This window comes from Canis lupus, chromosome 23 (genome assembly GCF_048164855.1).
Source record: "Canis lupus baileyi chromosome 23, mCanLup2.hap1, whole genome shotgun sequence".
NCBI classification, from domain to species: Eukaryota; Metazoa; Chordata; class Mammalia; order Carnivora; family Canidae; genus Canis; species Canis lupus.
This window is the reverse complement of record NC_132860.1, coordinates 8,771,398-8,793,974: the sequence shown is the minus strand read 5'-3', so window position 1 is coordinate 8,793,974 and position 22,577 is coordinate 8,771,398. Positions and strand designations below refer to the sequence as shown.

The 22,577-nt window shown below is 47.2% G+C and overlaps 1 protein-coding gene across 7 annotated transcripts in view; it reads left to right on the top strand.

Moving 5' to 3' along the window:
• NAV2 (neuron navigator 2) overlaps positions 1-22,577 on the top strand; it is a 727,084-nt gene that overhangs the window by 582,180 nt on the left and 122,327 nt on the right. For all 7 annotated transcript variants that reach the window (XM_072793786.1, XM_072793782.1, XM_072793781.1 and 4 more), the window contains one exon: positions 15,174-15,296. In XM_072793786.1, coding sequence (XP_072649887.1) covers positions 15,174-15,296 — 123 coding nt within the window. The remainder of the gene's footprint in view (positions 1-15,173; positions 15,297-22,577) is intronic.

The following is a 22,577-nucleotide window of genomic DNA, read 5'->3' as shown; positions in this document are numbered from 1 at the left end:
GCCCGGTGAATTGATTGAACACAAAAACACGTTAGAATGAAACCACATCAGCGTCTGCGCTCTAGCTGCGTGTCCCTGAGCACATCCCTTAAACTCCGTGAATCTCAGTCCTGCATCAGACAAATCATTTATCTTTGAGAATATCTTGAGATCCAATATTGGATCTCCCCCCAGAACCAATATTCTGTCGTCCCGGGAGCCTGCGTATTGTGGGTGTTTTGTGTAATGCCCAGTTGCACTGAAGGTGAAGTTTGAGAGCTACGACCTTATCCTGGGTGGGGGACGTGGTCTCCGGAGGCATTCTGTGGTTCGGCACTAACGTGCGTGGCGACACAGAGCCCGGGGCCTGAGGACGCCCCACGTCGGGGCAGGTGGGCACGATGCTCCGGCGCTGCGGAGCGCGTCACCTGTGTGTAGTAGGAGTCTGTACCACGTCAGCCCCCACAGGCACTCCTTCGAGTAGGACACACTTTTACCGGCCTTGGCAGAAAAAGGGGATTTTTTCTCCAGTTCACCTAAGAACTCAGGCGTTTCTCCGGATGTGCCTAGCCTGTGGCTGGGCTGTTTTCTACTGGTCACTGGTTTGCGTAGAATGCCTTTTCACTTGAGGATTTTGTTGTATTTTTAAGATCTTTGGAATTTCTACCATGGCTTATTTTACCAGGATGATGCAGGGCAGCTCTTTGAGGGCGTTGGGGCCCCAACGTGGCAGGTGTGAGATCGGCCGACGTGAGTGTGCCCCTCTGCACTCCCAGCCACAGCCCCTGCCCTCCTCGGGAAGAGAGCCTGTGCCCCATCCGTGGAGGTGCGACACGTTTTTGGAGAGCCTCTTAGTAGGCTGGGGCCTGCTGCTTAGGTATTAGTTCAAAGTCTGAGCTCTAGGAGGGAAAATGGCTGGTTCTCGTGCTCACACATTTGAACTCACTGTTTTCCAAACCTTGGAAAGTTTGTTTTAATCCCTTATTGAGGGGCAGCCCGGGTGGCTCAGCGGTTTAGGGCCGCCTTCAGCCCAGGGCCTGATCCTGAGGACCTGGGATCGAGTCCCGCGTTGGGCTCCCTGCATGGAGCCTGCTTCTCCCTCTGCCTGTGTCTCTGCCTCCCTCTCTCTGTGTCTCTCTTGAATAAATAAATAAAATCTTTAATCCCTTACTGAGTAGCATAAAGACCTCACACTGATTTTTTTTTTTTGAGGTGTAGCAAGTGTAAGACTAGGTGTGACTTTTGAGAATCAATGTATCTTTAACAGCTCCACACCAACCAGGATTTTTTTTTTAAGATTTATTTATTTATTTGAGAGAGAGAGAGTACAGAGGGGGCCGCACGTGCAGGGAGAGGCACAGAGGGAAAGGAAGACCATTACGTGCAGGCTCCCCGCTGAGGGCAGAGCCCAACATGGGGCCCCATCTTACGACCCTTAGATCAAGATTTGAGCTGAAACTGAGAGATACTTAATCGACTGAGCCACTGACACCGCCCCCCTCCCCCCCCCCCCGCCGGGATTTTGTCAAATTTTACCTACATACAGAATAAATTACAAAAAACAAAAACAAAAATTAAAAAAAAAAAAACAGTGGTGTTTTTATTCATGTAAAATGGTGAATCTGTAACATTAAATATGCACTTTCAAACTCCCACCCTGCCCCCGAGATGCACCCGCTCCCACAGGGTTCCGGGACGCCTGGGTGCCGTGTCTGAAGGTCACCCAGGGCATGCGGGCACATGGAAGAGTGAACGGGGCCAGGCATCTGTGTGTCAGCTGTTGTGTCTCCTGGTCTCGCTGGATTTAGTGGCAGGTAACTTGAGCACCCTGCGGTCACCCAGTTTGGGCTTAATCCCTACCCTTGAAGGCCAGAGACCCTGCATATCTGTTTCTTTGAATGGGAATACATTTACTGAATCCCATCTAGAATGAGTGCCCGGATGATTTTTTTTTTTTTTGAGGGGGGGATAGAGAGAGGAGCAAGGAGGACCAGAGGCAGAGGGGGAGAGAGAGAGACTCGTAAGCAGGCTCCACACTCAGTGTAGAGCCAGACATGGGGCTCCATCTCTTGACCTTGAGATCATGGCCTGAGCCGAAATCAATAGTCAGATGCTTAACCGACTGAGCCACCAAGGGGCTCCCAGAGTAATGATTTTTTTTTTAAGATTTCATTTATTTATTCATGAGAGACATAGAAAGGCAGAGAGACATAGGCAGAGGCATGGAGCCCAATGCAGGACTCAATCCCAGGACCCCAGGATCATAACCTGAGCCAAAGGCAGACACTCAACCACTAAGCCGTGCAGGCATCCCAAATGATTTTTTTTTTAAAGACTTTATTTACTTATTCATGAGAGACAGAGGGAGAGGGAGAAGCAGAGACACAGGCAAAGGGAGAAGCAGGCTCCCTGCAGGGAGCCTGACGTCGGACTCAATCTGGGGTCTCGAGGATCACGCCCTAAGCTGAAGGTGGCGTAAAACTGCCGAGCTACCCGGGCTGCCCCAAATGATTTTTTTTTTTTTTTTTTTAATGAAAATGCTACCTGATAGAACTTTAACATCTAAGCCGCACAATGAATTCCCTGTACCTTTTTAGATCCTTTGTACTTGCACATGTGTATCTCTGTGAACTAATTTCCTTGCCCTGACTCAAGGCTGCCTGGCAAATCCCTTCTCATCCTTTGGGATGCCACTTGCATATTTCTTGCTCTAAGAAGCCTTTTCAGCCCCCTCCAGGTCTGGCCTTTGCTGAACCCCATGCAAACTTAGCACATCTGCACCAAGCCTTTTGCGGTCCAAGGACTAAGTCTGATTCTTGCATCCCTCGCACCCAGGCCAGTGCCCGCCTCACAGTAGAGGCTGCGTAAATGGGTCTTACAAATGGCCACACCTCAAAGTGGGGGCCGTCTCTAGAGCAACAGCCTGCATGTGACTCGACAGCAGTGCTTCCTGCAAACCTCACGTGCTTCCAGAATCCAGGTTGTTTGCAGATGTTGGGTGGCGTTTCCCAGAGCTCCATCATGCCTCATGCTGCAGCAGGGGTCTTCCTCCCACTGGCAAGTTGGTCACCTTCTTCCTCCATCTATTCTCACACACCCTGACGTTGCTTTTAGCTGTAGTCTCAATAAGACAGGGCAAAACTTGCACAAACCTGAACCAAAGCACCAGCTGGCCTCTCCCTGGTCTGGTAATGACTGTGGTTATTACCTGGGGCTGACTCGTGAAACCAGAAGAGAGACACTGGATGTCTGATTCCACCCTGGGGTTCCAGTCCTCTTCAGAAGGGGTCCCGCCATCCTGAATGCCTACATGAGTTCCTCTGACCTAACGTGTAAGGTGAGCTTGTGTCATAGAGCACTTCGGGGTTCGGGAGTCCTATCGGAAATCCCAAGAATGATGGGGCACCAAGGTGGCTCAGTCGGTTGAGCATCTGGCTCTTTAATTTCACCTCAGGTCATGATCCCAGGGTCGCGAGATCAAGCCCCATGTCAGGTTCCACACTCGGCTGGGGGTCTGTCTGCCTGAGATTCTCTCCCTCTGCCCCTTTCCCTGGTCACATGTGCTCATTCTCTCTCTCAAATAAATAAATCTTTAAAAAAAAAAAAAAAGGAAAGAAAGAAAAATCATAAGGATGATAAGGTGTAGCAGCATCCAGAGGATTCACAGACATGCTGCCCCCAGCATACAAGAAGTGCCTGGGAGGAAGGATTCTCTAGGCAAAGCAGAAGGCTTTTCCAGGGTAGAGACATGGAATTACGGCACCTCCACTGAGCCACCTGCATATTGCCCGTGGTCCTCTGTACTCACATGCCTGACACCACCCCCTTCCTCCCCCTCCCATCCCCTCCTAGCCTGGGCTTCCACAGTTACAAAATTCTGAGGTCTGCAGACCTCTAAGTCCAAGGCCATGAGTTAATTGGTACTTTAGTAGAGGTTCAAGTTCTAACAGCTCTTACCTAGCTTTGATCTGAGACGGAGTGCGCACCAGAGATCAGGTGCTATGAACATGGACACTGTCCCCTTAGTACTGAGGGCCAAGACTAGTTATTAAGAGGATTTGAAATGTAAGTTATCACTATATTGTAGTCACACTGTGGCGACGCTCTCTTAGGGAAACTGAGGCCCGTCTAGCTCACAGCTCCTCCCTCCAAGCCTCAGGATTTAAGGCAGCATTTCTCACTGTCTGACCCTGACTACCTGCTAGAGAATTACTTACATATCTGTTAAAAATGCAGGCTTGGGGGGAGGGATGAATAGGGGTAACGTAGAGCACTTGGGAGGCAGTAACACTATTCCGTATGATACTGTAATGCAGGAAACATGATAATTACGCACTTGCCAAAGCCTATAGAGCCATGCAACATGGAGTGGACCTGAGGTGAACTCTGGAGTTTGGTTAATAATAGTACATCCGTATTGGTGCCTCAGTTGTACCAAGCGGACCACACTAATACAGAGCGTCAGTAATAGGGAAAGGGGATATATGGGGACTGTGCTTTCTGTGCAAGTTCTCTGTAAACCACAAAATGCTCTTTTTTTAAAAAAAAAAAGTCTATTTAAAAATGCAAGGTTTCAGTCCCAGGATTGACATCCTGCATTTGTGAAGCTAAGGCCTTGGAATCTCCACTATTTTTGGTTCCCCAGGTGATATAGGTGGATTTTAAGGTCGGAGAATTCCTGAATTATAAGTCAGTCTCCTCTCACCATCTGTTTCGTTCCAAGAAAGAGCTTAAAGGGGCTTTGTCTAGAGAACTGTGTCCTGTGTGTGAGAGTGTGTGTCATCTTTCAGTAGGTGGACAAAAAGCTTCCTGCCAATGCTAGAGATACTTGTTACAATCCCACCCTGACACTTGAACCACACAATAAAGATAACTCAGGCCAGACCAGATTCCAGACACAGGCAGGGACTGTCAGATTTCCAAAGTGTGGAGCCTTTCTTCAGAAAGATGCCCTGCCAACCCCCATTTTAAGCAAGCATAGTGAGGGATTATAGTGAAAACTTTACATATGGGTGACAAATCCACCGTTAAAATCCCCAGCTTGCTGTGGGATCGAATGTATTTTATTAGCAAATTATGGATTTTTTTGCATCCTAAGTAAGCTACCCAAAATACTCTGAAAATGCACACGAGATGTAATTTTGTCAAACTTGTGAATATTCACATTGCATTTTACAGAAGACGCAAGGATCTTGGCAGCATGTTTCTTCATCCTGCAAGAATTTTCCCACTTGATCGATCACTCCTGCTAGGAGTTTGGTGAGAGCAAGCACCAGCCCTATGCAGTGGTGAGCTCGAGTCTGTGTGCTAAAATTCAGGGTGACGTGTGCATTACAGCCATGCCATGTGCTGCGGCTGAGTCCACTTATGGCGAGCACAAGCAAAAGTCTTGCTGTGTGAACACTTGCAGGATATGCTGAAGGGGCTGACTCAGCCAGGGTCCCCTTCTGCCCCGACTCCAAGGGACTGATTGCATGGGACCTGGCAGGGACATTTGAGCTGGCCCCACTGGGTACACGGTGTGAGATGGCATGCATGATGTAAGAAGATTTAGGAATCTCTGCTTTATTTTTTTTTTTAATAATTTTATTTATTCATGAGAGACAGAGAGAGAGGCAAAGACACAGGCAGAGGGAGAAGCAGGCTCCATGCAGGGAGCCTGACGTGGGACTCCATCCTGAGTCTCCAGGATCACGCCCTGGGCTGATGGCGGCACTAAACTGCTGAGCCACCTGGGCTGCCCAGAATCTCTGCTTTAGCAAGACAGTGTTCTCTAGATTGTCCTTAATTGTGTAAAAGAAGAGCTTCTTCCTGCATGAGACCTTGTGCTTGTTTTTATTGAAACACGTCACTGAAATCTTGCATACACTATAAAACCTGCACAAAACATAGGGATTAGGAGGGACACGATAAGGAATGCATACAAATAGAAGCCCTTTAGTTTTTGCTCATATGGGTCGCCTTATGTTCCTCACCGCAGGGCCCGCTGCCTGAGACCAGGGCTCCCCCTCTGTAATGTGCGTTAGAGCCACCCGAGCGTCTTCCTGAACTAGAGTCTGATTTAGGAGGTCTGGGATACCGCAGTTCTAAAAAGTTGCTGGGGTGACTCTGAAGCTGCTGGTCCACGGCCCCTATTAGGAGCAGCAGGTAGGGTGAGGCACGGGTTGAGTTTTGTTGCAGGAGCCTCCACAGTGCGGGCCTTCTGTTCCCTTCACGCAGCTTCGTAGCACCTAGCTTTAGGAGATAAAGACTCTGGTACCCATATTTCCTGGTGAGGCTTCAAGGGGACCCCTGGGACCCTTTGTCTCCTCCTTTGCTCAGGCCTGCCTTTTCCTGCTCCTGCCCCTGTCCCCATAGCCTGCTGAAGCTGAGTTCTTGTCTGACTAGCTTAGCAACGTCTCCCTAGTGGTCCCCAGAGAGGCCTGCTCTGGTGACTAGGCTAGCCTCCTCCGGAGCCCGACTCACTTCTGCAGCAGGCAGGACTTCCTGCCGCACCAGGATCGGAGAGTCCTCACCAGCCAGCGTATAATACTGTCGTCCGGCTCGCCTTACAGCCAGGACTGGGTGCAATGGAAGTGAAATGCAGATGAGCCAGGGAAGGGGCCAGTGCCCATTGAGCTGCAGGTATTCCCAGTTGGTGGCTCAGGTCGTGTTCTGTGCTCTGAGCTGAGGTGGCTCTTGCTATGGCCTTGGGTAGCTGCTCCAGGCTTGAACGAAATAGGGGAAGATTGTGCTAGAGACGAGAAGTGAACTCCCACATCCTCCTAAAAAGATCAATATACCATCTTGGTGATGTCCTGAAGAGCCCGCAGGTGTGCAGCACAGTGGGGAATGGTGCTAAAAGGTAACCCCGACTCTGCATCCAGCAGAAAGGTAGGAAACCGTTCCCTGGGCCCACATCTCCCCTCTACTTGTGCTAACAGAGTCATTGGAGGGGTTCCCCAAAAGCCATGAAAGCCAAAGAAATGCTTCTTGATTACTTGCATTGTCTAGTCCAGATTGTTTATAGCTAAAGTTCTGTCGTTATAGGGAACCCTAACTGAGAAAGACATGCAGACCCTTAGACTTTCTCCAGAGGCAGCTGTTGGCTTTGTTTCCTTGTGCGTGGTTTAAGATGACCCATGATAGAGAAGCTGCACCATGTGCTTTGATTAGAGCTCACTTATTTGATTTTAAAATATTAAAGATAGGAGCATCTGGGTGGCTCAGTTGGTTAATCATCTGCCCTGGGCTTGGGTCATGGTCCCAGGGTCCCATGTCAGGCTCCCTGCTCCAAGGGGAGTGCGCTTCTCCCTCTCTGCCTGCCGCTGCTTGTGCTCTCTCTCTTCTCTTCTCTCTGCCAAATAAATAAAATCTTAATAAAATATTAAAGATGGGGTGCCTGGCTAGCTTGGTCAGTAGAGCATGCAACTCTTGATCTCAGGGTTGTAAGTTTGAGCCCCACGTTAGGTGTAGAGATGACTTAAATATGCAAAAATCTTTAAAAAATGAAAAAATAAAATATTAAAGATATGTCATGAGGAAGGTGTTAGAGTCAACATGTCTCTGTAGTTGCCATTTGGGGTGCAGGGTGGCAGTAGGGTGGTAGTGGATAAATGAAGTAAACCACATTTGACTCAGCTTTGGTGTCTAAAAACTTTGAGGGCAGAGTGGTTTCCGAATGTTTCTTCAGTAGAATCTTAAGTCTGCTTAAATTTTAGTACTACAGTTTTTAAAAATAGCGCTGAAAAAAATTAAGCCCACTCCCCCCCCCCCCAAAAAAATTCTATTTTTGCATTGCAAATGCATTCTCCTCTCCCCTTAAGTCAAATGGAACAGCTTTTTTTCTGTCCTAGAGATCGGCTTTCTTCAAAAGGGCATGGGCAGCTCTGTTAGACTGGTTTGTCCTTCTGTGACCCCGAGTGAGGTTTATTCATCTGACTTCTAGGAGGCCCTAAACTAAAGGCATACTTTTACAGGTTTGTCCAGAAACTCAACTTACATGCTAATAAACCCCCAGAGTACACGTGGTGCTGCATTGCTGTGGAGCAGAGGGGCGCTGTGAAAGCCTGTGCTCTGGGGGTCCTGGACCCTGGTGAGATGCTCATCTGCAGGGACTTGACATCAGCCTGCATCATTTTCCTTTAACCGTATGCAACAAAGTGTGTGTTGCATACACGCTCACATAGCTTTATTGGTATTGGCAGGGAATTGTAAATGTATGTGAATATATATTTTTTTCTTTTATTCCATTTTTTTTGCAATCTTCCATTTTTTTATTTTTATTTTTTTGCAATTTCCACTTAAAAGTGCATCCAAAACACATAGGCAGGTTGACACGTCTTTTTTTTTTTTTTTTAAGATTTTATTTATTTATTGATGAGAGACACAGAGAGAGAGAGAGAGAGGCAGAGATACAGGCAGAGGGAGAAGCAGGTCCCATGCAGGGAGCCTGATGTGGGACTCGATCCCGGGACTCCAGGATCACGCCCCGGGCCGAAGGCAGGAGCCAAACCACTGAGCCACCCAGGGATCCCGTTGACACGTCTTTGAAGAAAAAATAATCACCTAGGCTGGATTCCCCCCTTCCCCCCCATTTTGTACTACTTTCATTTCTTACATCGGAGTATTTCTGTTGTAGTTTTGTTTTGCCTTTTCACACCATGCTCCGTTAGAAATGCACTGAGCCAGATCAGGTCAGTATATATTTCTTCCCCTTCCTGTCCACTCTGCCCTCCCCCAGTCCTTGACAGAAGGTGATTTCTTTCACGATTAGTGGAAGTCAGTCTGTGTTACTTATTCAGGTTGTGTTGAACTGTGAACTAGGGGAATGAGGAGCCGTGCCCTCCTTCCGAAGGTGATTCACAAAGCCACTTTCGCTTCTTCCACGTTGTTGTCTCGTTATGTTTCAGGAAGAGATCTGTTGACTAAACTTTGGATTCAAGATCTGGTGTATTTGTTCTAACAGGTTCTATTAGATTCCAAAGCGCTTTCGTAGGTAGTGTCAGTTACGTAGACTGCACCTACTTTGTCTAGAAAGTTCCTCCTAATAGGCATGTGGTGTTCACAGGTCTCTTTTGGCCTGAGGGATGGTGAGTCTACCCTGCAAGCCTGGTCATTGCCCCAGAGGTCTGCGATGACACAGACAGGATTCAGACAGGAGGAGCATTTTGAGAAGTCTGTAGAAGGGAGTATTGATGAGAAAATGCTCACCCAAACTGGAGCATTGAATGGTAGAAGTTGTGAAGAGCCCGTGTTCTCTGGGACACAGAAGCCAGAGCCTGCGAGTCATCTGCTCAGTACCTTCATTGCTTCCTTGGCTCGAAGCCACAGGTCACAACGCAGCCTGACTGAGCCCCAGTTCACATGCTGCCCGGCTCCGGTCTATTCCTGATGCTCCAGCCACAGTGACCTACTTGCCATTCTCCTAACTGAACCCGCCTCTCCATTTCTCTCTGCTTTTGTACGAGATACTCATGTGCCCAGATGGATCCTCGTCCTGTGGCTGGCAAATGCCTATGCACCCTTCAAGGGCCAGCTTACATAGCTCCTCTGTGATTCCTCCCCTGGTGTGCTCTGAGCCTATCCTATATCCATCCATAATACCACTCTCCATGTAGTAGTAGAATTATCTTTTCAATGTCAGAGTCCCTTGTAGATTTTGAGCTTCCCCAAGGGCAGGATCTAGGTCTTTCCACCTCTGTAACCCCAAGCCTGGTACAGAGCCTGGTACCTAACAGTTGTGCAATTAAGAAGTAAGAAGGGGATGTGCGGTCACTACTCCGTGATACGGGCAGTCGCTGCTGTTGATAATCACGGCAGCTAATAAGCTTGAAGTGCTCCTGACACACCAGGCACTGGGCTTTGTATGCACTGGCGCCCTTAACCCACCGAAGCCCTATGAGGTTAATCAATATTTTCACCCATCTTGTAGCTGAGGAAATGAAACTCAAACGAATTACACAACGAAGTGTGACAAAGCTGGAATTTGAACCCACCTACCTGCACTGTGATCTTGACCACAATCTCATTTTCCTCTTCTGAAAAACAGATAATACACTTGATGAGAGCCTTGAAGATACCGTGTCATGACTTATGGGAAGCACTTAGCACAGTACTCAGCCTCCATAATCATTAGTTCTTATTAATAATGATGCACACAGGGTCCCCCAGCTGGCCAGGGGCAGAGGAGACATTTGAACCCAGGTCTCTATCGCTTGCTCTCTTATTTTTTATTTTTTTAGATTTTATTTATTTGACAGAGAGAGCATGCAAGCATAAGCAGGGAGAGAGAGAGAAGGAGCAGCAGCAATTAGGCGTCTAATTGCCTAACTGTGTGTGTTGTTTCACTAGCCATAAAAATCCAGCAGGGAAATGAATGCTAAAATGAATTTGTTTGTCCTTTGACAAGAAGGAGCCCAATGCAGGGCTCGATCCCAGGACCCTGAGATCATGACCTGAGCTGAAGGCAGATGCTTAACCAACCGAGCCGCTCCGGCGCCCAAACCCAGGTCTCCGTAACAAGAGAGCCCTATTGCTTGTTCCTATGCTCCTGGGCCAGCCCAGGGATCCCCAGCCTAGAAAAGGAAACATTTTCCACACAACTTACGTATTAGCCCAGGCTCCATCCGGGGGCCTCTAGGAAGGCCGTGGAAGCTGGAGGCAGAGCCCCTGCACCCATCACTGCAGAACTCGAGAGGATAATGTAGAAATTGTTGATTTGCTTGTTGGCTTAGTCAGGACCCCAGGAGGCAAACATTAGGATATGACCAGCACATCATTAGGCTCCAGCATCAATTATTTATTTCCACAAGGAGAAGGAACCTTACAGTGTTGGTGCTGGAAGATCCAGTCCCTGGATCTGTTGCTTCCTCTCCTTGTGACCTCAGGCAAGTCCTTTCATCTCTACCCAGTGTGAGCCTTGCTAAAGCTCCCAGAGATGGCAGGCGGCCACCACTTCCTCACCTCCACCCCTGCCGTCCTGAGCACAAGCCTTCTAATCACTGCTGGACGAGGGCCAGCGACTCAGGTGGACACACCAGTGACTGTTTCACCTGTAATGATGCTTTTGTAAGGGATTGACTTGATGAAGGCAGTCTGTGTTAATGTAGTCAGTAGCCCGTTCTACGCAAATGTGGGTCAAACCAAAATTCTGTTTTTCATTGAGCGTAGAAGCTTATTTAAAAATATATAGGGAGCTTTTTGTAAATGAGACTATTGGAATCAGTGGGTAATAATTTAGAAATAAATATTTATTTTTTTAAAGATTTTTATTTATTTATTCATGAGAGACAGACACAGAGAGAGGAACAGACACAGGCAGACAGAGAAGCAGGCTCCATGCAGGGAGCCTGGCGTGGGACTCGATCCTGGGTCTGGAGATCACACCGTGGGCTGAAGGCGGCACTAAACCGCTGAGCCACCTGGGCTGCTCATAGAAATAAATATTTTAAATTAGATCCTTGAGATCCTTGAGGGGGATCCCTGGGTGGCCCAGCGGTTTAGCGCCTGCCTTTGGCCCAGGGCACGATCCTGGAGTCCCAGGATCGAGTCCCACATTGGGCTCCCTGCGTGGAGCCTGCTTCTCCCTCTGCCTGTGTCTCTGCCTCTCTCTCTCTCTCTGTCTCTCATGAATAAATAAATTAAAAAATCTTTTTAAATAAATAAATTAGATCCTTGAGTGTGAGCCTGCTGTAGTGACAACTATCTCCAATGCTATGCTGTCTCCTAGTGAGAGGGCATAAAACAATTAATTTTTAAGAATATTATTTTTAAAATATATGATTGGATATGTGTTTTTACAAATGTCTGGGAAAAGATGTACATTCCCCATTTCCTCACCATTTTTACCCACTCCCCACCCCCCCACCCATGCCCCAGCTGCTCTCACACACAGTGAATGAAATAATTGAAATGAAGCTTGATCACGGTCAGATTAGCAGCATTCAGCTACCTGGCTCTTCAGTTCTCTGTGCATTTGGGAGGGCAGAGGATTTGATTTATCCTTGCCTTTTCCCTCCTCTTTGCCCTAAACAAAATCAGAATTTCCTGCAGCAGTTGGCAGGCCAGGGTGACACATCCAGTCCCATCTCTCCAGGGCCTTCCCACCGCTGTTGGTTTTCATTTTTGACAAAACCACATTGTGCTGGGATATTACAGGGTTGGAGGCTGCGGCACGTCTGGGCATTCGTCTGTGGAATACTCTCTAGGCCCTGCCCTGCGCCTCCACAGAAAGCGAAGGCTGTGTACATGTGGGCCTCATCTACACGCCTGGGTGCGTCTAATTGCCTAACTGTGTGTGTTGTTTCACTAGCAATAAGAATCCAGCAGGGAAATGAATGCTAAAATGAATTTGTTTGTCCTTTGACAAGATCCCTGCAGTTGAAAAGTTTTAGTTTATATGGCTGGATGGGCTTTGCTGAAATCAAAATTAACTGCCTTACTTAATGGTGCAACAGACTGTGTTTTGAAGAGCTTCCCCTGAATTCTCCTCGAAAGGACATTTGAAATAGAAAGTCTTAGCCTCTGGCAAAGTCACTGCATCTTGATGTAAATGGGTTTTTTCTCCTTGTGCTGGCTTAGGATGTGTACACGGTGCCTACCACTGGACTCTGGGTCACCTTGAATGGGTGGGTGGTTGGATGGACAGATGGATGGGTAAACCAGCAGATAAAGTTTAATTTGCCTTTCCATATATCTTAGGTTCATGTTTGGTGACATTTAAGAGGAAGGAAAAGCTGGGTGGGGCGCCTGGCTGGCTCAGTCACTGGAGCATGTAACTCTTGATCTTGGGGTCATGATTGTGAGCCCCATGTTTGGGGTAGAGATTACTAAAAAAACCAAAACCAAAAAAAAAAAAAACAAAAACAAAAACCAAATGTTCAAAAGAAAAAAAGAATTGCTTTATTTTTGGAAAAAAAAAAGAGGAAGTGGCACCTGAATGGCTCATTTGGTGGAGCATGTGACTCTTTATCTTGGGTCATGAGTTCTACCCTCACATTGGGTGTAGATATTATTTTAAAAAATCAAATCTTAAAAAATCAAATAATATAAAAAGCAGAAAGCAAACCTGTAATTGGTGTCCTCCTGAAAAGATTTTGCTAAATCCCATCCTATGGCTGTGTCTTTGGTCTTCATTCAACAAAAACAATTTGTGGTAAGCACCTAATATGTGTTAGGCACATGGGATATAGTAAAAATAGTGCCTGCCTTCAAGGAATTTACTGTCTAGTGTAGGAAATAAGCACTAAAAGGTAATTATACAAATAATTATTTAACTATAAGCTGTAATCTCTAGGTTTTTTGTTTTATTGAGATACGATTCATAAAATCCACCCTTTTAAAAGTGTATAATGGAGCAGCCCTGGTGGCTCAGCAGTTTAGGTCTGCCTTCCGCCCAGGGCGTAATCCTCGAGACCCCAGATGGAATCCCATGTTGGGCTCCCTGCATGGAGCCTGCTTCTCCCTCTGCCTGTGTCTCTGCCTCTCTCTGTGTGTCTCTCATGAGTAAATAAATAAAATATTTAAAATAAAATAAAAAAATAAATAAAAGTGTATAATGGAGTGGTTTTTCGTATTTTCACAGAATTTTTGTTTGTTTTTTCAGATGACACAGTAGAGTGAACAATTCAGTCTAATCTGTTGTCATTTTGTTGGCACAACCACAAACAATTGCCTTGACAACTCAAACTTTACATTACATTGGCATTGCATTGTTTGTGATCATCAGTGTCATAAAGCAGGGATGGGGGGGAGGAGGTCAGAGAAGTTCCACTTAGCCCTGGTGTCCTGGAAGCTGCCCTAAGGGAGAATTCTTTTGACTCTTATGGAAGCTTTTTACCCCACGATGCTCCAGTGAGAACTTTTTTCTCTGCCCCTAACTAAAACTTACTGGTGGTGGGCAACCTCCACAGCATCCTGTAATTCCACTTTTCTAAGAATATATCCGCAAAAGATCCCAAACTAGAAGTAGAAGAAAGTCAAGAGTTGACAACCCTTAGGATTTACCTCATGCCTCATGTATTCTAAAGCTAAAAGACCAAATGCAGTGAAACATTCTGTGATGTAGCTCAGTTCACCATTTCAGGAAAATCACCACTTGGTGATCTTCTTAATACATGTCATTTCACTTGAAATGTAAGACACCTACATTTTCAGACAGCTTACAGGTCTATCTGATGGGGCCCATGGAGGAATTAAAGGGATCTGGGTTTAGTTTCTTGCTCTGCCCAGGTTTTGTTTTGCCTTCCTGTTCTCCTCTGAAGATGGGGGTGATGGCACAAGCAATATCCCTTATGGGATGTTGTGAAGGAGGCAGGGTAGATGAAGTAAAGCTGCTTTGTACCCGCGCTGCCTCCTACTGGTGGCTAAGCTCTCAGGACCTGGTCTGGGTAGCAGATGGCTATCTATACAGAAGAAATCCCGGGGACCCCCCTCCTCTGATAGTACTGACTCCGTCAGAAGATAGCTTTATGGACTCACCGAGAAAACTGGAAGACTTAATTAGTATGAGTGTTGTTTGGAGAGTTGTGACAACACTCTTAAGGCATCGATATCAAAGGTGAAATTCACCTTTGTAGATGCCTCAAGATGATGACAACCCCATGTATATGGTGTTACACGAATTGCAGAGCACTTTCTTATGCCTTATCTGGCTAATTCTCATGTCTGCCTTGGGATGTAGGAAGGCTGTGATATTCCCATAGTTCAGATGAGAGTCCCAGAGAAGCAACTTGCCCATGACGGCAAAGGTGGCTCATCTGTCCTCTGTTTTCTTTCCATCTCTTTTAAAAGCTTGCCTACTTTCTCCACTGTACCGTACTGTAATATTTTTTCCATATGATTTGCTAACGATTATCAGTTCTGTTCACATTCCTTAGGTGAAACACCTGCTTGTATAATTGCCAAATTAAAAAAGAGGTCATGAATACATCTGACAGTTAATTTTATTCACTAGTTCCCTTCTGCTTCATAGGTTCCTATGAGTTTGGGTTAATTAAGTCGAGCTCTATTTTTGCTAGCAAGTGGGTGATCCTTTGAGTTGAATCAACAGCTGAGTTATTCCTGGGCTGTGATCAGTGACAGAGCATCGAGAAAGCTTCAGTTCCTTCCCCCTTTGAGCACAGGATGGCCATGCAATGATTCTGGATGTGAACAAGACTGTGCCTGAATTGCCCTTGACCATATCTCTGCATCATCCTCTGCTTCTGTTAAAGGTACATGACTGATGGTGGACTTGGCCTCTACACTCGTCGCCTGAACCGGCTCCCTGATGGGATGGCTGTGGTGCGGGAGACCCTGCAAAGAAATACCTCCCTGGGCCTTGGAGATGCCGACAGGTGAGTTTGCTCCACTTGGGACTGTCCAGGTGCAGAGATCATTCCAGAGTGTCCTGAGAAGCAAGGGTGTGCTACTGAGAGCAGACAGGCACCTGCCGTGCCCCATGAAGGGGTTGGGAGCCTTTGAAAGCGTTCCTGGGGTGAGGAGCTGGTGCAGCAGGTAGGAGAGCACTGCCGAAGTCTTCTCAGGTCCTGCTTCTGGTTAAGTTGCTTCTCACAGGAAGAATAGAGGGAGCTCAGGCTCAGGTGGTTTGGGTTGTTTTGACTGTTGCTATTGCATCTTTGTCGGTTTCTCAGGCCCCAGGGACCTGCTTTACTCCCTGTTAGCCAGCTTTCGAGGTACTGTACCTTGGAACAGAGTCCCTGGTGACACACAGAAGGCCTGTGTGCAGGAGGGAGCACTCCTGGCCTTGGCTGAGCTGGCTTCACTGTGAGTCTCCTGTGGCCTGGAAATAGGCAGCAAAGGTCAAGGGTGTAGTATATGCACCACATGCCGAGGAGCTGACACTACAGCCCTTGACTGGTCTTGGCTGCAGCTACCATCAGACAAGAAAAGAGCTTCGGAAGACTATTTGGTAATCCTTACTCTGACACACAACAGATTCTATGGCTTTGAGCAATCTATCAAAGAAAGGGTTTGGACTGGATGATCTCCAGGATCCCTTCCAGCTCTGACATGCTGTATTTCTAGATTTCGATACCCTTTAATGACCTGATCACAAAGGATTTTTACTGGCTTACTTGACCTCTTTCCCCATGTGTGTTGATGAGACAAAACGTGGAATTTAGATGCAGGTGTTTGAAGTCGCCATACATTTTGGGGTGTTCATCCTTGTATACCAGAAACGCACACACTTGTAGCACAAACCCAGCTTCTTCCTGGCCTCTTAGCTGGATATACTTTTTACTAAGAGCTAAGTGATGTCTGCGGTTCTGTGGCTTAAGAGAAATAGGGCAGTACACTAAGGAGAAAGACGCTGAAGTCACCCCCAGGAATGGGATTTGCTCAAGAGGATCCTTCTGTCCAGGAAGGCTGAGAAGCCTGGGCTGGTGTAGAGAACACTGAATCAGTTGTCAGGAACTTGGGATCTGGCCCAGGCTCTGCCACTAACTTGAATATGCCCTTCTGAGAGTCTCCCAGTGTCCAGGGTGGTGATTTATGCCAGGGATAACAAAGGCTCTTCACCACAGTGCCAACTCAAGTCAGCTTTCTTCCTGTAATTAATTTGTTTAAAAGTATTGGTTTGGAAATTCCATAGAAAGGTGAACCCTTTGAGAACTGCTCTTTCTTTTTTTAAATACTGCTCTTCTTTTTTTTCTTTTTAATTTGTTTTTTATTTTTTTGTTTTTAGGGAGGGAGGACAGGGAGGGTTAGAGGGAGAGGGAGAGAGAGAATCTCAGGCAGGCTCCACGCCCAGTACAGAGCCTGACACGGGGCTCAACTTCACAACCCTGAGATCATGACCTGAGAGACAGACACTTCGCCAACTGAGCCACCCAGGTGCCCTAGAGAACTGTTCTTCTGAAGGCTAAAACGCTCCATAACTAAACTCTTTAAAGGACATATTATCAGGGAGAAAATCTGTTGTTGTAACACCCCCACTGGAGATTTCACAATTTGCCTAGTTATTTTGCTTATTTGTAGTCTCCTGTAAACATGTAGCTGGTTAGTAAATCTATTAGCATGAAATTCAGTATTTACAAGGTACAATTTCCCTTGTAGCAAAAGAAGAATGTGCACTAGGCAGTTTAATTTAATGCTTCATTGCAGGGTTAATGAAATTATTATAGATCACAGCTGAGCTTGTTCCTGCTTTGGGAAATGGAGGATTGGGGTGGGATCTGGAAAGATAGAGAGTGTATGGTATCCTGTCCAGCTCAGCCTCTTTGATGGGACCAACTGGATAACACAGTGTCTTCTGGTTCTCCCCAGACTGGAATGCTCAGATGTGATCATTTAAGACTGAAAGGATAACTGACCAGCTTTTAGAGATAGAATTCAAGTGGCTTTTTTTTTTTTTAAGTGGGATCTAATAATGCTTACGAATCTCCTATTTCATGTAAGTTTTGACCTGTAGGCAGTGAGATATTTTTACATTATTCTAGAATATGTGAAATTTCATTCATCTTTAAAGTTACTGTAAATAGACCGTAGAATTGCTTCATCTTTGGCTAAGTTGAAGTAGTAGCACATTTGTTGCTCTAAATTCTTCAGGTAAATCTCTTCCAAAAACTATATTCTAGATGAGTGTTTCCCAAAGTGGGAGGCTAACTAACATCAGTGGTATGGGAAATAATTTTAGACAGTAGATAGGGAAATATTTCTTTTACGTTTTAACTGTGTTATTAAAAAAATTTATAACTAATACATCAAACCCAAGATTTTGCAAGTACTGTTTAGGGTAAAGATGAATGTCGGCATTAGACAATTTAACGTGAAATATCAAGGAATAATATCACAGATGGTGTGCAGGTTATGTTTGTTTTCTTTTTAAAAAAAAAAAAGCAAGCAAGCAAATGGCTGTGGTCAAGGTAATTGTATTCTTATCCCTATAATGAAAAATATGTTCTTTAAGTTATTTAAATTAAACAAGTGAAAGAATATGGACCCCCCCCCAAAAAAAAAAATACACCACCTTTCCAGAATTCTTCCCTTTTAACCTGAAAAAAGAAGGTCCCAGAGCTGAGATATTTCTAGGAAACTCTTTATAAAAAGACAGCCCAGTCCTGAAGGGTTCGCACACAGGCAGCGGAAGCAGACTGCATGACTTCTACGAAGGAAAGAGGAAAAGTACTGAGGGACGAGGCCTGGTTAGACGGCAGCCGAGAGGAGAGGCGTGTAAGGAGGGCCCCTCGCCTCACGGCGCCCGCAGGAGAAGCATCCAGAGCACAGCAGAGCAGCTCGGAGCGGGCGGGAGGCCGCTGACCTCCCAGACACCCCGTGGCTGTTTGCAACAGGATGTGGCTGGGGTATCTTCAAGGCTATTAAAAGTAACTGATTAGGAATATGTACCTTCGGAGCCTGGGAGATAGGGACCGTGTCTGTTTGGGAGTCTTGTGTGTCACCAGCCAGGGTCGGAGGAGTCAGAAAGGATGATAGTGAGTCCACGATGCCAAGTCTGCCCTTGAGCTCCTGTCGCTCTGTGGGGGTGCCACTCCTGGGACTTCAGCTTTTACCTGATAGTCATCAGTGGCCACTTCAGCAAACTAGAGCCCGCCGGCCGAGGGGGCAGGATCAAAGGGGACACACAGAGGTGGCTTGTTTCAAGTCACGGGCCCCCGATAACAGGCAAATAAAGAGGAGTTGGATGGAGGTCCCTGAGCTGGCAGCCTGGGGGGAAGAAGAAATAGGACCCGGGGAGCCAGGGCAGCGGCCTCACAGACCATCAGATGGTTTGTGGAGCTCCTGCCAGCTCCCGTGTGCTGTCCCCTTGGAACCCATCAAAAGTTCTTGAACTCCCGAGAGCTGAGTGCTTTCAGAGCTTCAAGCTTAGCCCTGGCAGTTTCCACTCCCAAGAACCGTTCGGCGTCCCTCCGAAGCATCGCTGTGCCGCTCGGGCCCTTGCTGGCCTCCCCACCAGGCCGTGCTTCTAAGTGGTGTCCCCCGCTCGTGCCAGTGTCCCTGAGGGCGAGAGGACAGAAATCAGGCTCCTTGTGCACCTTTAGGTCGGCAGGAGGGCTTCAGAATGACTTGGTAATTTTCTTCTAAACCATTAGAATATTTATGGGGCCCCACTGGCCCTTATTAACTGAAGCAGTAATAAAAAAATAGCACAACACGAGTGCTGGGCCGTAAAATGTCAACCTGAGACTTGAACAAAATGACAGTTGCCCTCTGATGTCATGCCAAGAAACCAAGCAGGAAAAAGCAACTGTTTCTGTTCCTTCTGGTTGCAGGGTTTTCATTGCCCTCCAAACTCTGAATGTTTTAGGTATCGAGATTGCACTTTCAATTAGGATTCGGGGTCACCGCACAAACTTCACCGTTTGCCGCTGGGGCCGTGACCGCGGTGCTCGGAGCTGCCCCAGTTTCAGCTTGAATTGAGAGTCCCACAGTGTGAGGATGTAACTATGCAACCTGGTATTTCACCAGCCTGCCAAGCCCAGTCCTCCTCCTCACCGGGAAGGTCACAAGCTCCCCGCAAGAGCCCCGGGCACCGCTGGGCTCTGTGATTTGTGTGCAACAAGGCAGCCTCCTGGCACCAAGCAGTGTATTCACAGATTCAGGCCTGACTTGCAGAGAGGAGTTGAATCCAGCCAGGGGTCCCCGGCCAGCAGATGAAATTGGTGGGAGCCCTTACCAGGTGGTGGTAGGTCCCCAACCCAGGTGTTTCTTAGACAAAACCCCTGCTTTGTGCAGATGACAGGAAGCAGAAATGGCAACGACTCCCTTGCCCTCCCTTCCAAGCCCATGGAAGGCAGGGTGATGGCCCCACAGTGCCCACAGCGTAATCCCCAGAGCCTGTGGATATGTTATACCACGTGGACAGGAGGAATTATGGTTGCTTATCAGCCGATGTTTGCATAGATTAGCCTGGATTATCTTGGTGGGCCCAGTGTGATCACAAGGTCCTTAAAAGTAAAAGAGGTGGGTGGGGGAGGAAGCAGAGCCATGAGCTGTTAAGAAGGACTCCACTTGCCAGTTGCTGGCTCTGGAGACAGGTAGGGGCCCCAGCCAAAGGGTGCACATGGCCTCTCTAAAGGAGAAAAGGAAAAAAATAATAATAAAAAATAAAGGGGGAAAAGGCAGGTGAACAGACTTTTTAGAGCCACCGAAGTGAGCACAGTCCTGCCAACACCTGTGCTTGTAGTCCATGAAACTCAGCTCGGATTTCTTTCTTTCTTTTTTTTTTTTTTTTTTAAAGATTTTATACAGAGAAAGGCAGAGACATAGGCAGAGGGAGAAGCAGGCTCCCTGCAGGGAACCCAGTGGGGAACTCGATCCCAGGACCCCGGGATCACACCCTGAGCCAAAGGCAGACGCTCAACCACTGAGCCACCCAGGCACCCCTCAGCTTGGATTTCTGCCCCTCAGAACTGATAGTGCATTTTTATTGTTTCTGTTACCACATTTATAGTAATTTGTTACAGCAGCAATAGGAAACTACTACAGACCAGAAAATTATAAAAACCAAAATAGTCACCATTTCCTGATGGACCCCTGTCTGCTAGGAACTGTGCCAAGAACCTTACAAATATAATGTCGTTTCCTCCTAACCCTACTGCTATGAGACGAGGTATCCTCCTGGTTTCATAGGCTTGAAGCAGTGGTGCTCTGGGCGGGTCTGGTCAGTAGACATGGTGAAGGTCACATACATACCTGGCAGGTGTCCACCTGGATTTGACCCCAGGCCCACCAGGCCCTCCCAGATGTTCTAACCACTTCACACAACTGCCTTTTTAGGGAGTCCTCAGGACAGAGGTTTTTCTATCCCTGGCTCTGGGCCCTTATCCTGGTGTCATCTTTTTAAATGAGCCTCTAGTCATTAAAAATGCAAGCACATGGGATGCCTGGGTGGCTCAGTCAGTTGAGTGTCCCATTCTTGATTTCAACTTGGGTCCTGATGTCAGGGTCCTGAGATACAGCCTGGAGTCCAGCTCAGCGCTCAGCGGGGAGTCTACTTCTCTCCCTCTGCTCCTCCCCCCTGCTCAAGCCTGTGTGCATACATGCACTCTCTTTCTGTGAGCCTCTCAAATCTTTTTTAAAAATAAAAATGCAAGGACTAGAACCTTGGGGAACCATGCAAAACAGTTTTCATAAAGAGAGGAAGGGGAGCACCTGGGTGGCTCAGTCCGTTAATTACACATCTGACTTTGGCTCAGGTCAAGATCTCAGGGACCTGGGATGGAGCCCTGTGTCAGGATCTCTGCTCAGCAGGGAGTCTGCTCCTCCCCCAATGTATGCACTCTCTTTCTCTCTCTCCCTCTCTCTGGTTCAAATAAACAAGTAAAAGCTTTAAAAAGAGAGAGAGGGCAGCCCCAGTGGCGCAGGGGTTTGGCGCCGCCTGCAGCCTGGGGTGTGATCCTGGAGGCCTGGGATCCAGTCCCACATTGGGCTCCCTGCATGGAGCCTGCTTCTCCCTCTGTCTATGTCTCTGCCTCTCTCTCTCTCTGTGTGTGTCTATGAATAAATAAATAAAATCTTTAAAAATAAATAAAAATAAAAAGAGAGAAAGAGAGAAATGGGGGATATTTTATGACTCCTCTCCCCTCATCCCAGACTTTTGGCACCTAGACACTGCAGGTGGGCTTGCTCTCACGGTTTTTCCCATCACTGGTCTCAGACCTCAAGGAAAAAGACCTTTTCTTATGCAGAACTGAGCCAGTTTATCGTGGCCTCCTTGAGGGTTTGGACCAGAGGTGTTCATTTCTTAAATTCTGATCTCCTGTAAACTTGTGTTGTTGGCCAGGGGAGGAACCCACAGTTTCAAGACCCTGGGTAAGGACCTCCCTTTAGTGATCCAAGAAATCCAGGGGTCCCCAGCATCTGCAGGGATTCTGCAGTCATTGAAAAGTTCCCTTTCCTGGTCCTGGCTAACCACTCTGTGGTCCCTGAGGCATTGCTGGAGTTCCTCTACCCAGAGCTTGGGGGTTGACAGGCTTCCATGGCTAGGCCATAATTTAAGAAGTCCCCCCAGTTCTTCCTCCCTCCCTACTCACTGTCTCCCCTCTGTGTCTGCCCCGCACTGTGAGTTCCTAATGCCTCACCAGTAAGGCAAGGGGGAATTTTTCCTTCTTTTACTCTTAATCCCACTTCATGCCATCTCAAGGTGTCTGCATTTGAACTCCATTTCCCCTACAGTCATGTGCTGGGAGTGAGAGAATGTAGATCAGCACTGCCCAATATAAGAGCCACCAATGAAATGTGGCCATTGAAATGTAAAATGAACAAAAATTAAAAGCAGGGTTTCTTAGTCACACTAGTCACACATTTCAAGTGCTCTCAAGCCCCATGTGGTTCGTGGCTACCCCACCAGGCAGTGTAGACAGGACATCTCCATCATTGTAGAAGGTGCTTTTGACAGCACTTTATAGAAACCACCCTGTTGTGGCAGCCCTGGAGTGAAGGGAAGAGGCGGGGTTGGCTGAAAGGAGACCCTTGTTCCCATCCTCACTCCCACACAAGTCCCTTAGCTCTCTGAGGTTTGGGGGTTTGTCTCTATAACATAAAGACGGTACTCACAGGGGTCCCCCAGGACGGTTGTGAGGAATACACGAGGTGAAGGTGGCGGAAGTGGTGGTAAAGTACCAAGCAAAGATAGATACTCTTGAGGATTCCTC